Source organism: Ictalurus furcatus, chromosome 28, assembly GCF_023375685.1.
Source record: "Ictalurus furcatus strain D&B chromosome 28, Billie_1.0, whole genome shotgun sequence".
In the NCBI taxonomy this organism is placed as follows: domain Eukaryota; kingdom Metazoa; phylum Chordata; class Actinopteri; order Siluriformes; family Ictaluridae; genus Ictalurus; species Ictalurus furcatus.
In genome coordinates this window covers 12,692,521-12,710,022 of record NC_071282.1, presented here as the reverse complement: position 1 = coordinate 12,710,022, position 17,502 = coordinate 12,692,521, and the positions used below count along the sequence as shown (strand labels likewise).

The 17,502-nt window shown below is 40.8% G+C and overlaps 2 protein-coding genes across 7 annotated transcripts in view; one reads left to right on the top strand and one right to left on the bottom strand.

The window, feature by feature from the left end:
- Positions 1-15,531, top strand: part of cita (citron rho-interacting serine/threonine kinase a) — a 93,323-nt gene extending 77,792 nt beyond the window's left edge. Inside the window, exons 35-48 of one of the 4 annotated variants that reach the window (XM_053618657.1) lie at positions 330-434; positions 800-969; positions 1,796-1,840; positions 4,725-4,805; positions 5,045-5,180; positions 5,861-6,000; positions 6,696-6,788; positions 7,530-7,638; positions 7,746-7,874; positions 8,536-8,616; positions 8,732-8,810; positions 8,953-9,132; positions 12,633-12,960; positions 13,521-15,531. In XM_053618657.1, the coding sequence (XP_053474632.1) occupies positions 330-434; positions 800-969; positions 1,796-1,840; positions 4,725-4,805; positions 5,045-5,180; positions 5,861-6,000; positions 6,696-6,788; positions 7,530-7,638; positions 7,746-7,874; positions 8,536-8,616; positions 8,732-8,810; positions 8,953-9,132; positions 12,633-12,960; positions 13,521-13,544 (1,700 nt within the window). In that variant the 3' untranslated portion in view covers positions 13,545-15,531. The remainder of the gene's footprint in view (positions 1-329; positions 435-799; positions 970-1,795; positions 1,841-4,724; positions 4,806-5,044; positions 5,181-5,860; positions 6,001-6,695; positions 6,789-7,529; positions 7,639-7,745; positions 7,875-8,535; positions 8,617-8,731; positions 8,811-8,952; positions 9,133-12,632; positions 12,961-13,520) is intronic. The other 3 variants (XM_053618659.1, XM_053618658.1, XM_053618660.1) reach the window with 3 other exon arrangements.
- A 330-nt stretch (positions 15,532-15,861) lies between these two features.
- Positions 15,862-17,502, bottom strand: part of LOC128603897 (myotubularin-related protein 3) — a 28,608-nt gene continuing 26,967 nt past the window's right edge. For all 3 annotated transcript variants that reach the window (XM_053618663.1, XM_053618662.1, XM_053618661.1), the window contains one exon: positions 15,862-16,428. In XM_053618663.1, coding sequence (XP_053474638.1) covers positions 16,248-16,428 — 181 coding nt within the window. In that variant the 3' untranslated portion in view covers positions 15,862-16,247. The remainder of the gene's footprint in view (positions 16,429-17,502) is intronic.

The following is a 17,502-nucleotide window of genomic DNA, read 5'->3' as shown; positions in this document are numbered from 1 at the left end:
CAAAACCCAGGAGCCTTCATTAGGATTTGGGGGGTTTTTTTTTGGCTGCATTGCGTTCTGACATACAAATATTTTTCTGTAACATTATTTTTTGGAAAAGTAATGTTTGGAAATCTGAAATGTTTTTGTACTGACTCAATAATGCAGAATTCCTCAAATAAATATCTATAACAAAATTTGTACTGAAAAAAAATAGGGTGCCTAAGTATTTGTACAGTATTATTGTACATAACCTATAATTATAGATAAGATTCGTGTAAGTGCAAATCATGTAAGTAATAGCTATTTGTGTGTGTGTGTGTGTGTGTGTGTGTGTGTGTGTGTTTCAGATTCAGTGAAGCCACAGGAGGAGTTTGAACTGTGTTTACCTGATGGTGACGTGACTGTACATGGAGCTGTAGGAGCCTCCGAGCTCATCAACACTGCAAAGTCAGGTTAGGGTCCGAGCACACACATCTGTTAGGCTTCTAACATCGTTTTGCTCTTCGGAATCTTGTTCATTAGACTCACTTGATGCAATTTTACACTGGATTGTGTTTCAGTTTGCATTCACATGAAAGCACTGACTGGACCAGTCAATAAGTTGACATAAAAAAGCAGTACTCATGATTTGGTAACCATGGCAGCACTGTTACCACGGGGTTCGACTGTACCTGATAACTAATGTTAACTAATGTTGCTGAAGAGAGCTCCTCTAACTAGACAGCGATTTGACTGTGACCATAGATAGCAGTAATTCATTCACTAACTCACAAGACCTAACGAGAAAATGTGTGTGTGTGTGTGTGTGTGTGGGCAGATATACCATACGTGCTGAAGCTTGAGTCTCATCCACACACAACATGCTGGCCTGGTCAGTCGCTCTACTTCATGGCCCCCAGTTTCCCTGATAAACAGCGCTGGGTGGCTGTTCTGGAGTCCGTGGTCGCCGGCAGCAGGAGCTCCCGCGAAAAATCCGAGTCTGATGCAGTGAGTAGACTTTTATGATTATAGCACTTTTATATTATGAAAAGTGTTGTCTGTAATATAATGCTTGCATATCTCTTCTATATTCAAACGTTTCAACATGCATGTTGACATTGCGCAGTAATCTGATCGTATTATTGAATCGTAAAATTCACGTGCATATTAAATTGCTATAATGGTTTAGTAACATGAAAATAAAGTAAGGCTTTATATTTACTGAAGCATTGCAATATAGCTCTTTTTTGTTTGATTGTTCTCCTTATGATGGTTTTCCAGTGTAGCAACAACGTAATTTGAACCCGTATGAACAACATTTTTTCAAGGCTCTTTGTTTGGTAATTAGTGGAAGACTTTTAAAGATTCTATGCGCGTTGTTCAAGCACAAGCACCATTGCTTGTAAAACTGTTTATCCAGACAGGATGGCAATTCATTTGGCAATTTTTCAAAACACCCTTGGGGTCACTGAAAACCAGTATTTATTTTGGGAGGAATTTTTTTTTTTTTTCAGTGGAGGAGTGAGGAAAAACACTAACATCACACATCTGGATGGGATTAAAACCACATAACACCTCTAAAGCATGAAATTACTCCAGCAACCCATGTAAAAAAATAGTTCTGTCCAAGATGATCTATTTTTTTTTTGTACACCTTTGACTTAATGTACAGAATTAACATCACATTATTTCCATTCACACCACTGACAGTTTGTTTAATTCCAGTTATATCTTCTAATTCATCAGTTTGTTTGTTCCTAATCCAGTCCAATCTAATCTCTAATCTAACGTGTGATCTGTGACGTGTGTGTGTGTTGTATGATCACTGCTGTAGGCAAGTGTAGCTAAACGACAGAAGACTCTCTCTCCACTAGTACAGGTAAACCCATTTCAAGCCTCCAGGTATTTGAGTTTGTCTGCTCCGTGGAATGTGTCCTACTCATTTTCTCCTACATACTCACACAAATCCTCATGTGAGATACGTTCAGACCCTCGAATAATAAAGCTGGGGTGTCAAACTCATTTTCTGCCCATGTCATGTTGCCTTTTTTTGGTTTGTCCTTAAATGTCCATAAATAACAACTTTAATTCATTAACTTTTTAGTAAATATTCAGTAATCTCTGTTCTTAATGAACAATGGAGGGCTTTTCTAACAGATAGACTATTTAAGTATATTCATTGTAATCTTTTTTTTTTTTTTTTTTTAGCAGTCTGCTAAAAATCAACACTGCAGCTAGCTTCTGGAAAACACCCCAAAATGGAATTTTTATGGCAATAATATACACCGATCAGCCATAGCATTAAAACCACCTGCCTAATATTGTGTATGTCCCCCTTGTGCCACCGAAACAGTATTGACTCGTCAGGACATGGACTCCACAAGACCTCTGAAGGTGTGCTGTGGTATCTGGCAACAAGACGTTAGCAGCAGATCCTTTAAGTCCTGTAAGTTATGAGGTGGTGGCTCCATGGCTCGGACTTGTTTGTCCAACAAGTCCCACGGGTACTCGATCAGATTGAGATCTGGGGAATTTGGAGGCCAAGTCAACACCTTGAACTCTTTGTCATGTTCCTCAAATCATTCCTGAACAATTTTTACAATGAAGCAGGACACTATTTTGCTTAAAGAGACCATTGCCATTAGGCAATACCGCTGCCATGAAGGAGTGTACTTGGTCTGCAACAATGTTTAGGAAGGTGATATGTGTCAAAGTAACATCCACATGAATGCCAGGACCCAAGCTTTCCCAGCAGAACATTGCCTAGAGCATCACACTGCCTCTTCTAGCTTACCTTCTTCCCATAGTGCATCCTGGTACCACCTCTTCCCCAGTTAAGCGACACACAAGCACCCGGCTAGCCTTCGCTCCCAACTCACATCAATGAGCCTTGGGCGGCACCCATGACCATGTCGCCGGTTCACCAGTTGTCCTTCCTTGGACCACTTTTAGTAGGTACTACCTACTCCATACCGGGAACACCCCACAAGACCTGCCCTTTTGGAGATGCTCTGACCCAGTTGTCTAGCCTTCACAATTTGGCACTTGTCAAAGTCGCTCAGATTCTTACGCTTGCCCATTTTTTTCTGTTTCCAGCACATCAACTTAGAAAATTGACTGTTCACTTGCTACCTAATATAACCCACCCCTTGACAGGTGCCAATGTAACGGGATAATCAATGTTACTCACGTCACCTGTCAGTGGTTTTAATTTTATGGCTGATCCCTGTATTTTGTACTGTATATACTATAGGAAAACAGAACTGCGTTTTATCAAATTGATGTTAAAATTGTTTTATTTAGGCGTCTGCCTGTAAAGATCATCTTCTATAAAGAGCCGGTTTTATAGATACGGTTGTAAAAACAGTCAGTCTGCCTAGCTAAGTGTGTTTTCCTCGAAGGTGTGATCAAATTCTTGGATATTTACTTGCCGTGGCAAAACTGACATAAGCCTAACATGTTGAGTATGTACCACATACCAGCTGTCAAAATGTCACCATCAGATCATCAAAACAAAGAAGAGTGCTTGCACATTCTGTACAGATGACAGGCTTTAAAACTAATGAAAAGACATTAATAATAAAAAAAAACTTTAATCGACAGAGCAGAACTGGTAGAATGAATGAGCGCTTTTTCCTCCCACCGATGTTAGCGTGAACAGAGATCAGTGGAGTGAAGAGATGATGATGAGGCTTGTGTTTAAATGCCAGGAATGACTTTTACCTCAGGTGATGAGACCGAGACTGGCGTAAGAAATAACCAATTTCTCACTGTAAGCTTAAAATTCTTTCAAATTTACCAGGTGTTTTTTCCTAAGTAGACTTCAAAACGCTATAACTTGTTCGAAAGAGAAATACAGTTCAGTTCAGGAAAGTCTGTAGGTTTTCGCAGGCCACCACGCACAACTGAATAATGCAGCTTGTCTCTCTATTAGATTTCGCATGTTTGAAAAGGATCTACCTGTTGTACATTTTGACGCTATGAAAGACTGTATTTCCAGAAACACTGCTGCGTCTTGTTTTTTTTCTTTTCTTTTTTTTGTGGTTGTTGTTGATGTAAGCACCCTGCTGTGTTGAAAATGCCATTCTCCAACCATTTAGCTGAGCTGTTTCTGGTTGTGCGGCAGTTTACCAATTTTAGCTTCGTTTCATAAGAGTGACGTGAACTGTACACGTTTATAAATGTCACGGCTCCTTTATAAAGAAATGGCATCGGCTTCTCAGTATTCACCGCCAGTCTATCTGTAGCTATGCTGACTTTGGGGGAAACTAGAATTTTGGGTCGGTTATTATTTTACACTGAAGCTAATGCTGGTTAGCGTGTTATAAATTGTTTCAATATAACTGTTCGGTCCACAGTCTTTGAGTTTGACACCTGTGAATTAAACCATCCCAGGCTTGCCAAAACATGGACTGCGCATATGTGTGTATTAGTTTGCAACTCAGCATGTTTTCGATTTTTTTTATTTAATTCTGTGACTATTTGCTGTGTGTGTGCATGTGTGTTTTGGTTGCACTTTCATCCCATGAATGCTGTTTTCCTTCCCCTCTGTACAGGACTCAGGGAACTGATCTGCTTAATGCTTTAGCCTTGCTGGCTTATAAGCAAGAGCCCCTGTGGTCATGTTGCTACTTTGTGTGTGTGTGTGTGTGTGTGGTGGAAAAGCTGGGTGCTTCCTCCTGACATTATAATTCCCAACCAAGGTTATAGGATACATTAGTGCACCATTTTTGTCTTCATCTCCCTTTCTGTGTCATATTCAGAAACTGTTGGGGAATTCGTTGTTGAAGCTGGAGGGTGATGACCGGCTTGATATCAACTGTACTTTACCGCTGACTGATCAGGTATTCCATGAACATTCCACAATCTGCTCATATTGGACAGATCCCTATATATTGACACTTCTAACCTGATACTTGGTGAACATTTTGTTTAAAAAAAAAAAAAAAAAAAAAAAGTATACTATGCATGTCTGACATTTGGTTAGTCCGCCCGCTCTGCAAATGATGCCGTGTAATTGCTTAACGCACTGTGTAAATGTCAGAATTGGCGATCTCGTCACTTTGTGTATTTCTCTTTTCAGATTGTAATGGTGGGTTCGGAAGAGGGTCTGTACGCTCTGAATGTGATCAAGAACTCTCTGACTCACATCCCGGGCCTGACCTCCGTCTTCCAAATCCAGATTCTCAAAGAGCTCGACAAATTGCTCATGATCACAGGTCAGTACACACACACATATACTCCATGCATATAAATCGCCGGTCGTTTGCTATACCATTCTCGTAACCCGTAGTGCCGTTGAATGCTCTATTCTGATTGGTCAGAAGGTGTTGATTAGTTTTCTTTAAAAGGAGCTCTGACTGATGCTCGGTGGATGCTCCACATAAATCCATATATTATTAAGGCTAATAATATATGGATTTAAAATATATATATATTTTGTTATATAACAAAGAAAAATCAATAATTGTTGATATGGTGATATTTTTGGTAAGAAGAATGTTTAACATTGAGAGGAGTCTCTAGTCAGTAAGTAAAATCTTCAGGACAGATGTCTTACTAACTGCTCGTGAGGGAATTGCTGTTTATAGCTGCTCTAACGTAAGCAATAACAAGAACTAACTTGTCTCGTGGAGACAATATTCATTAATAAATTACAAATTCGAATCATTGGCAAATCAATGCTGTACAAGAGGAATGAAACTATCAAACCACCGTAACATTGAATAGTTATTCCTTACATCTTATATCTTTAGCTTCTAAGCTGTGTGAAGGCTGTATATTTGTTACTGCTAGCATGCTTTTGTCCTTCCAGAACACATAATCTTTTTTACTGACAAAATAATTTAAGTATTTATATCTGACCATACTTTGATCTTGTTTTGTGTGTGTTATGCAGGAGAGGAGCGAGCTCTATGTCTGGTGGAGATTAAAAGAGTGAAGCAGTCTCTGTCTCAGTCTCACCTGCCTGCCCAGCCTGAACTCTGTCCTTACATCTTTGAGGCAGTGAAGGGATGTCATCTCTTTGCCTCTGGCAAGGTGTGGACTCGGGCTTGAATTATATATCAGAAAAACCCCATCAACGTTAAAGGCATTCTCTGATGTTTTCGGACTGAATCTCTATCCGCACATCTGTAGCGTATGGGAGATTACCACAAAGCTTCTTATCATTCCCTTCATTATGAAAAGGATGTTTTGTTTAATTGAAACTCACTTATAATGGAAGTATAAGGGTGGTTGTTGGGACAGGATGGGGCAACATGAAGAAATTATTTCCATTGATAATCAGTCCTACGGTACAAATGTAGATAAAGATCAAGTAGAAAATAAATAAATACTGGAGGACTCTCAGAAATCAATTATAATAAAAATATGATGGCTCATATTATTAGGTTTATATGAGCCTAATGAGCCTATGTGGTCACACTGTAAAAAAAAAACAAAAAAAAACAACTATTCCAATTGCAATTAGATCTCCAAAACTGTCGTTTTCGCCACACCATCTTTTCCTGAACGCTATTTTATGGTTGGTACCTGTGAGGGAAACCAATAATGTGGGAGTGCTCCTCTTTGAGTGTCCAGTGAAATGAATAATTATGTTGCATACCCTTTGCTTTTATATCACAAACCCCACTGAGAGTCGTGGCAGTAAAATACTTCTCTGAAACGTGTGTTACAAAGGTTTTCATTGGTGCACTGAGTATTTTATCCATGTCTGTGTGTGTGTTGTGAAGATTGAGAATGGGATGTGTATCTGTGCTGCAATGCCCAATAAGATCACCATCCTGCGCTACAACGAAAGCCTCAGCAAGTTCTGCATCAGGAAGGTGAGTCTACAAACTCAGCACTAATCACATGCCTCTACAGCACATCACTTCATCATCACTTCATCTGCTGCAGTTATTTCACTCTGACACTGCTATCTACCTACCTATCTACCTATCCATCCATCCTCTCTCTGTCTCTTCCTCGCCTTCAAATATGTCTATCTATCTATCTATCTATCTATCTCTCTATCTCTACCTACATACCTATCCATCCATCCATCCTGTCTCTGTGTCTCTTCCTCACCTTCCCATACCTATCTATCTATATATCTATCTGTCTGTCTTTTCTCTGTCTGTATTGTATTTTTCTCTTTATTCTCTCACTCTCTGTCTGGGTTGTTTGTCTTTCCATCTTTCTCTGTGACTTCTCTCGGTCTCTTGCTTGCCTTACCCTATTGATCTATTGATCTCTCTGTCTGTATGTCTATCTATCTGTCTATTCTTTCTCTCTGTCTCTCTTGCACGCCTTGCCTGACCTATGTATTTATGTCTGTCTTCTCTCTGTCGTTCTCTTTTTTTATTTGTTCTTGCTCACTCTTCTTTTTTTTCTGTCTTCTTCTGTCTTTGTTTTCTTTTCTGTCTCTCTTTTATTTTTCTCTCTATTCTCTCGCTCTCTCTGTCTTTCTCTGTTTGTCTTCTTTCTCCATCTCTTGCTTGCCTTACCTTTATCTGTCTATCTATCTATAAATTTGTCTATCTATCCATTTGCGGTCATCTCTCTCTATCCTCTTTCTCTCTCAGGAGATCGAGACCTCAGAGCCCTGCAGCTGTATCCACTTCACAGGTTACAGCATAATCATCGGCACAAACAAGTTCTACGAGATCGAGATGAAGCAGTATGTGCTGGAGGGTACGGCTTACACACTCACTCACACATCCATTTTCTCACCTGGCTCGTGGTTTAACGGGGTGTGTAATGCAGTTTTGATTAAGGTGTGTGTGTACGTTGTCATGCAGAGTTCCTGGATAAGAACGATGTGACTCTGGCCTCTGCCGTGTTCGCCGCCTCCTCGCACAGCTTCCCCATCTCCATCATTCAGGTGTCTTGCGCCCCACAGAAGGACGAGTACCTGCTCTGCTTCCACGGTACACAGCTTTCTGATTGAGAATGTGTGTGTGAGGCCTTGTGTTTCTGCCCTTTGTGAGGACCAGATGTCCTTAGTTTCATCCTACAACTCTCTGCTTGTACCTACCTGCAAGAGTTTTTTTAACGAACGTCCCAAAATATAAATGAAGGGGTAAACACCGGTGGATGTTTTTCCCTTTTTAAAAAGGACATTAAAAAAGCACCAATAGACTCTGAGTGGAAGATTTTGGCTGCTCGTCCTTAGACTATAACAAGCCAAGCGCAGTTAGACTGAACGTGTAAAAATATGTGTAGATGTTAATTGTAATGTAGATATTAATTGTGTCCCGTGTGATTGGAGGGTGGTGTCCTTTTATTTTGGAGTATGGGGCAATAAAATAATGATTTCCTTTTGGACGCTGAGGTTAAGCGTTAACTAATCTTACTAGAGAGTCTGGGACGTTTTGTCAGTAAATGAAACCATCTGCAAAAACTGAGACACTATCTTTCGTTAAGTGCTTTATACAAAACTATTTATTTAATAACGTAACGATGGGATTACATGTACACTTTTCAGAGCAGCGGCTATGTGTCATTTGTTCCGAAATGCTCATCGTGTCAAAAGTATTTGTGGAATGTGTTGAACCAAGCTATATGTAACGTTCTCCATGCCATTTGCAGAGTTCGGGGTCTTCGTGGACGCATATGGCCGCCGGAGTCGCAGCGACGATATTAAATGGAGTAGACTTCCTCTGTCATTCGGTAAGTCTGTGTGTCCATGTGTGTCCTTCCTCCCATCAGCAGCTTTCTATTTGCAGCATATAAATAGTCCCGAGTGACATCAGTGATTCCATTTTAATATTCTTGCACGGTGCAGCCTACAGAGAGCCGTACTTGTTCGTCACTTACTTCAACTCTCTGGATGTGATTGAGGTTCAGAGCCACTCTGCGCTGGGGTAGGACCCCACCTTATATTCTGCACATTATATATAATCACTATTATACTTAATGTAATTCCTATAGTGTTATAGTACTAAGATAATGAACTGTGTGTATGTGTGTGTGTGTGTGTGTGTGGGTTAAAAAAAAAAAAAACAGGCCTCACACCTACGCTCACCTAGACATCCCTAGTCCACGGTACCTGGGTCCTGCCATCTCATCTGGCGCTGTGTACCTGGCCTCTTCTTACCAGAACAAGCTGAGGGTCATCTGCTGCAAGGGCAACCTAGTGCAGGAGAGCTCGTCCTCCGAGCCTCAGAGAAGTGGCTCCACACGCAGGTCAGCTGGTTATCAGAGCACGTTCATCCACACACTCTCACTCAGAGTTTGGGGAACTTGAGTAGCACTGCCAGGTTGTTGTGGTTGAGCATGTTGGTGAAGCCTGTCGGTACATGGACCAGGGTTGATTGTCAGTGTTAATATACACCTTTAATCTCAGGCTGCTATGTAATTGCTAGCCCTTTTCCACCACCAAGATAGAAGTGCTGGTGCCATTATCTACTGTTGCATGCATTTCCAGCACAAAAACTCTTGTTCTAGGAAAAATTAGTTCTGTTGCAGGACCAAAATATCTAGAACCATGAACCGGGTCACGTCAGGGGCTTGGTGATGGTGTCATTGTGTCACCATGACAACCATGTAAGCAAGTGATTTGCATGACCGCCATGAAAACAACCCTGCATTAGTCACGTGCTGTTTGTCACGTAAGGACACGACAGTGTTACTTTTGTTTAAAATCTATTATATAAGAATACTGTGCCTTTTCTTTCATTTTTCTGAGTGCAGATGTGGTTGTATGGGGACTAAACACAGGTAGGAACTAGAGGTTCACAGATAACCTGCAGGATTGGTCTGTGGAATTCACTGGGAGCCAGTTGTCTGAATTTGTACCTAATTTGCCTGGACTGAGAAAAATCTCGACTCAGACGTCACTTGACGCTCTGAATCACGGCTCTGGATCACGCGCTTGCATAGAAGATGAACAGCCGCCTGTCACATTGATGCCCGCTAGTGTGTAAAGATTCGGAACTCATGGTTTGAAGATGATTAATTATTGTAAGCACAGGGTGTCCCAAAAGTCTCCATACGTAGGGGAAATGAACACTTTTTAACATTTAAACGTCTTCCAAAATTTAGTATATATATTTTTTTCAGATAGCCTTTAAAGAATGACGTATTGAAATCATTCTCATGGCTGGATCGGGAAACTGTCGCAAGGTTGCGATGGGCTTTAACAGGAAACATGCCGAGCACATCACACACACGACACTGTTACCAAACTTATTAACAGATTCAAAAAGATCGGAAGTGTTGCGGACGTCCACGACCATCCACTGACGCAGGCACAACCGACGCGATGCTGGCAAACATAGTCCCCTGTGTATGGAGACTTTTGAGACACCCTGTATACTGTATCATTTCCATTCCAGCTATAACCCCAGTTCCAAAAAAGTTGGGACGCTGTGTAAAATGTAAATAAAAACAGAATGCAATCATTTACAAATCTCATAAACCCATATGTTTAAAAAAAGAAAAAAAAGTTGCCCCCTTTCCAAGTTTTTTGAGATTGAGTGTTGCGGCCATTAAATTCAAATTTACCGTATTTTTTTTCTTAAAATGGTACATTTCCTCAGTTTAAACACTTGATATGTTTTCTCTGTTCTATTGTGAATAATATATGGGTTTATGAGATTTGCAAATCATTGCATTCTGTTTTTATTTACATTTATTTACATTTATTTACATTTTACACATCGTCCCAACTTTTTTGGAATTGGGGTTGTACAATGATGATGGAAATTAGAATAAACAGTTAAAAGTAGACGAAACAGGCATTTTTCTCATTCAGCATGTTGTCCATAGATGTTGAAGCATTTTACTTGGACACAGACCGTTTCTTAAAAAGATTAGCTTGTTCCTGAACAGCACTGACTCCGGCGCTGCGTGAGTGGAAAAGGGCTGATCAGGGGACATCACCTGGGTTTGTGCTTGTACTAATATATCACTCTGTGTGTGTGTGTGTGTGTGTGTGTGTGTGTGTGTGTGTGTGTGTGTGTGTGTGTGTATGTATGAGAGCACGTCTCTTGGTGTGTACATGGATGTTTGGGGTATGTGATAGTAATAGCGGTCTGTGTGGTCATGTGGTCCTGTGTGTGACACACAAATTCATCCGGTTCTTTACAGGAGGAAGAGCGCTTTTTTTATTTGCTCCAAGGAGTGAGGGAGGCTATTACTATTTTATGTTTATTTAATATAAATGTGATCAGCTGTGATGAACTGTAATATGAATAAAGAAAGTGTTTTTAAGAACATTTTTGGAATCCCTCATGTCAGTACTGCCACCTGTTGGTACTTTGGCCTGTTGCACATTGAGTCATTACAGGGTTCTTTTTTTTGTTTTTTAATTTCCCATGCACACACTCTCACACACACACACACACACACACACACACACACACACCAGTAATATTAGTGCTGTTTGAACAGATGCTCATAGTGAAAATGCTTTGTTTGAATAAATCATCATTCGTCTTAAGTAGTACGATGAGACCGCCGCTGTGAGGATGTTTTGATCATCATTGAAGGGGTAAGCAATTATCAGAGCTGATTTTTATAAATACACAGAGGTGGATTATGGGAAGTTGGGAAACACAGTCGAGTGTATGTCTGCGATGCGAATGATATAAATTCCCTCACTAGCACACTTCTTTGCTGCGTGTGTTATGAATGTTTTCAGTTATGTCAATATGCAATGCAGTTTATTAAAACAGACCAGTAAGCTGTGATGGCACAGTTTAAAGATTGACCTATATTTTGTCACCTGGTCTTTTTCTAATCTTCAGCTGTCTGCCATTGATAGCCTCAGATTTCTGTTCTTGGCTGACAGGAGTGGAAACTGTTGTGGTCGTCTGACTCAAGGTTCGACATGCGTGTTCCGAGATGCTTTTCTGCTCACCACAGTTATAAATAGTGGTTATTTGAGTTAACCTAGCCTTCCTCAAACCAGCCTGGCCAATCTCATCTGATCTCTCTCATCAACAAGGTGTTTCTGCCCGTAGAGCTACTGCTCACTAGATATTTTTCGTTGTTGTTTTTCTTTTTTTCTTTTTTTTTTCGTACCATTCTGTGTAAACTCTAGAGAGCATGAAAATCCCAGGAGATCAGCCGTTTCAGAAATGCTCAAACCAGCCCGTCTGGCACCAACAAGCTCTTGAGCTCTTGTATCTGCATGATTTTGTGCATTGTGTTGCTTCCACATGATTGGCTGATTGGTTAATAATACAAGTCTTCCTAATAAAGTGGAGGGTGAGACCAAATAAATGTGTGTGAGAGAGAGATATGCAGACTTTGGTTTTGTTGATGGTTCATGTTCACAGGCTTCTGTGATACCGTGGTCACATTTATGATGTTTTGCAGGTTAAAATGCATTTTTGATTTGAGCTGAATTACAAAGTGTGGTGAAAATTTTGCTCTAGATAGTCCACAAACATGTAAACATGGCTCCCATGCATGTTGGTGTAGAAATATTTGAATTCTGTTTTGTAGTCTAATATTGCTGAGCCTTATGGAATTATGAAAAGAGATAAACCCGGGTTAGGAGTTGTAGTGTTCCCCTGCGCCTGGGCTAGATTTTGAAGACTCTCTCTCTCTCTCTTTTTTTTTTTTTTTTTTTTTTTTTTTTTTGGAATGTGTCAAGATTGTAACACAAGTGTAGTTGTTGGTCTTACTACAACTGAACGAATACAGCATTTAACACGTCCACCTGTGTTTTTCCCTAGCAGCCCAAACAAGCGCGGCCCACCCTCCTACAACGAGCACATCTCGAAGCGGCTGGCTGCGGGCCCCGTGCCTCAGGACAGCATGCAGCAGGTGGCCACACCGCGCCGGTACCGTGAGGCTCGTACCGAGTTCCGCAGAGACGCATCTCCATCCGGACCACTGGAAAGGGAGAAGTCCCCGGGCCGCCTGGTGGACAGGGGCATGGATACCCGGCTCGAGCGTTCACCCGCCCGCGTGATGGAGCTGAGGAGGGAGAGGTCACCCGGTCGTGCATTTGAGAGGCTGCACACGGGCTCGTCCCGCACACCAATCAACGGTGTCAACAAGGTACCTCTAACCAGACCTGATGCACAAAAATCTAAACAATAACACGAGTGTGAAAGTTACACATAATCGACTAGGATATTGGTGAGCATATGACTTTTGTCATCTCGACTCTACTGTATTAACCATGCTCCATTTTTGCAGTGGACTATTTCTTGAAATATTTTGTTCCTCAACTAGCTAAATAATTGTGATTAAATTATTGGGATTTCAGGGAAAAGTATATGCATGTGTGTGTATAAGTAGCATGTTTTGGGCTTGTGGGGGGCACGGTGGCTTAGTCGTTAGCACATTTGACTCGCACCTCCAAGGATGGGGGCTTGAATCCCACCTCTGCCCTGTGTGTGCGGAATTTGCATGTTCTTTCTCCCTGCACTTTGTTGGTTAACAAGTAATGCAGCTATTTATTTGGTTTTTATTTCATTTACTCTTTAAAACATTTGTTTGTTTGTTTTTTCAAATTTAGGCGCACTTTCTCCTTCAGTGTTTCCATACTGATGTGTGTATATATATCTCTGTGTCTGTGTGTGTGTGTGTGTGTGTGTGTTTGCGTGTGCATACAGGTGTGGGATCAGTCATCGGTGTAAGTGAGGGAGAGAGAGGAACCCAGCCCATCTTTTTATTGTATCGTACCAAAAAGAAGATTGTCGTAAGTCATGTGACCCAGGCAACTACCCCGTGGGCGAAAACAGAGACACCGTGTGAAACCCCCGCACAGTAACGCTTGACACAGCACAATCTCTCACTCTAGACGCCTTACGTAAGATTAATATTATTGACACCCACCTGGCCAGCAGTATGTAGTTATACTAATATTTCTAAACTTCCTTGGAGGGGTTGCTTGGTTACATGAGTTTTTTTTTTTTTCTTTCTTTCTTTTTTTTTTCGCCTTGATGTCAATTGTCAGAAATGTACAAATGGAGGAATATGACACACATGACCCTTTACTTTTCTGTCCTTTATTTCCTGTGCCTGAAAGCACCACGGGGCAAAGATCATTACGAGACGGTCGAATGAGCACCACTCCGAGCACCGTCTCTAATCTTCAGCATGATCTTAACACTGTGATGCTTTTTGGAAAGCAGGCTCTGCACACACTCTGATGTCTGTCTCTCTCTCTCTCTCTCTCTCTCTCTGTCTCTCTCTCTTCCTTCCTCTCTACCCACACTACACAGCCCCTGTTGAAGGAACAGGAACTTTGTAACACTTCAGGATGTCATGTGACACTTGTATATAAGCGGTTTCTTTTTTAAAAGGGAATACTAAGGCTGGTTAAGCCATGTCTATTTTTGTTAATGAAAAAAAAAAGAGTGAGAAGCTCATTTGTAAACATTTCCTCTTGAATGTCCAGACGAACCATGTGGACCATGTATGACGTCCATGCGTATGCTTCAAAGTGGAACATTTAGCTTGGTTCTGTTTTACTGGTGTACGTGATCATCTTGTTGAAGCAAATTCACCTACTGGCTCTCAAGGCTCCATCATTTTTCTACCATTTTGCTGCCCGATCAGCTCCGTTAAAGTTGTAAGATATGTATCTATAGTGTTTAACTGTTGTTTCTCAGAGCACTAGAAGACAATTCTAAAGCATTGTGACAATGTTTGGGTTTTTTTTTATGGCACAGAAAAACGTAACGACAGCGACGGTGGCCCGTTAAAGCCGTATATATAATGGAAGGTCCTGGTTTATTTACTCGAGCCAGCATGACCTTTGACCCTCAGGATATGAATGAATGAACGAATAGCAGAACTATGAGCAGAGTACTATTTCTATTAGAATGAATGCTATACTGACGATCAGCTATCCATAGTAACTTCTCAGTATACCGTTCCAGCAGTGAAGCGCCGAGTCACTACGATAGCCATTCGTACCGTGCCGTCTCACTCCATAGCATGTAAACCGTGTGAGGAACAAACCAGAACCCACTTGTTCTGTTACGGCCTCTCGTTTCCTTTCCTTGTTACTTGATGCACTTCCTCCATTGTGCTCTTAACGCTGATGTCCAACAACTGCTGACAAGTAGCTATCCTTGTAGTTTTTACTTTTACTTTCTTTTTTATTTTTATTTTTAAATGTCATAGCATTAAGTATACTACTAACTATTAAAAGAAGCTCTATCTTTCTTTGGGGTGTGTTGTCTTTCATTTATGTTTTGAAGTCTGAATATTTCTAACAGGAAAATCCTAGCAGGCAGGAAAAACACCTAGGGTATATATTGGTGGGCAAGACCGCTCCCCCCCAAGGAACAACAAGGCAAACATCAATAATTAAAAGCTCATCCATTTTTTTTTTTAAACCAAAGAGACCAGTCATGTCCACTTGGATTCTACTGGCTCCCAAGGCCACCTTGAGAAAGCAGTCACAAAGCAAAAGTAACTGTCCTTTCCCTTAAGTATCCACATCCAAACATTTTTTTGGTCTGTAAATAAGTTGAGCAGACTATTGACCCCCCCCATATTTATATTATGGGCTGTTGTGTATATACTGTAGATTTATGACATACAAGCCCAGTGAACATCATTACTCTTTCTTGGCACATTTCTAAATTAAGACAGACTTTTCAAGCCTGATTTAAAACACAGTTAGAGCCTGTAATGTTTGGCTTGGCAGTGTGTTGTGCTTTTATTTTATTCACTTATATGTTTCAGAGCTTCAATAACTCCAAAAGCAGCAGCAGCAGTACAGGAGAGAGAGAGAGAGAGAGGTGGAAGTTATAGCTTTTACCAGTACACACACGCACATTGTTTTCTATCGGCAGCGAATAAACATGACAATGTTTGAGACGTTAATCAGGTGTGATCTGTTCCTGTTTGTCTCCTCTTAGGCTTGCTGTGTATATAGTTCATCCAGCAGTCCAGCAAAAAAAAAATTCCAGAAAGGCTTCAAAAAAAGTGCTTCATTACTCAGATTGAAAGATTTTAATTTCAGCATATACACTGTGCTCTTCTTTGACTGTACATGGCATTATATACACACATTTGCTATTCACATGAGCACAGATAGTCGTTCTTGAGAGATCCACATGGCTTTATATGATGTAGAACTGCATATATAAAGGCCTGTGTTTGCGCAGCGTAACATTAATCTAGAATCCACATGGCGAGAGACGACCACTTCTAACATTATTAATAAATTATGTTAATTATTTGATTCCTTAGTTTTGGGATTTAAATCTCCGTTCTGCTCGGTGTTGGAAGTTTATACTAATCTAGTCTTCTCACATGAAGCTGATTTGGTTAAGATTCCTACAGGAGAATAGAGTTGTTGATCAGCATGTAAAGGGTTCTGTTCAGTTGGAACTGGCTGTAATGGGTTTCTCCAGCTCCAGGTCAGCAGGAGGCAGCACAGGGGGCACGGCCGATGGGCGAAGGTGCCCATAACAGGCCTGGCACACACGGTTAGGTTCGTACAACTGCTGACTCGTTGCCTTGTGGTCACAGCAGCTGGCGCAGAACACGTTCCCACAATTCCTAAAGGGGCGACAGTAAGGGGGCAGGACATTAGTCTGTTACACTCAGACAAAATAAAAATCAGCAGCTTCTTGTTCTTAGATTTCAACAGAATCAGAGCTTTCTACGTTTTCTAAAGTTAAGTATGCAGTCGTTTAAAGTAAAGGGTTTTTTTTTTTTTTTAAGACAGTCACAGCGGTGCCAACATCTACAGTTTAGGGTTTTGACTCCTTGAAAACTGCTTTTTCAGATAAACAGGAGTAAAATTCACGCTGCAGAAAAGCCAAATCTCTGAAGTGGAAAAGTTGGCTTCTTGTAGCAGTTCCTAGGTCAGGAGTGTCAAACATACAGCCATGACAGGTTCAATAAAAGTTCCAAAGGTCGTGGACCACATTTGAAACCGAAGTTGTTGTTTTTTTCCCCTTTGGGGGGATAGAACTAGTCTGTTACTCCACTTGGGGGCAAAATAGAGCACTGTATTCAGGGCAATAAACTCAGCTACAATCACATTTAGGGCTATTTCAGTTCCACTACACAATGTGGAAAAGTTTCTTTCTTTCTTTTTTTTTGGGGTGGGGGGGGGGCTAAGTGTGAGAATATTTACGCAACCCCGTGTATTTACAGAATTTGGAAATTTGCATTCAGAATGTAAATACTGATAAATGAACACGTTTGAGTGTTATGTTATTGGCCTATTAACTGAGGTCGGGGGTCTTTTTTGACACTGGAGTAACTAATGTGGCCCATTACCTAAAATGAGCTTGACACCCCGATCTAGTTGAACTTTATGAGCCTTGGTCTTGTGAGCCAATAGAAAACAAGAACGTGTGTGTGTGTGGTTTCTTTTATTGAAAAAAAAAAAAGAAAGAAATAAAAGTGGAGGCGTTGCTTATTATTAAGTGGTAAGTACACCAGACTTCTGTCTCTCAGTTTGTGGTGCACATCTGAAAAAAAGAAATGAGAAATTATCATGTGCACCGATGAACATTCCCTCTCCCTCCCCTCCCCTCTACTTGCTAGTTATGTTCTTGTTAGCAATGTTGGCACCTCTGTTATCACTGGTGGATGAGGACAATAAATATGACCAGTAAATAT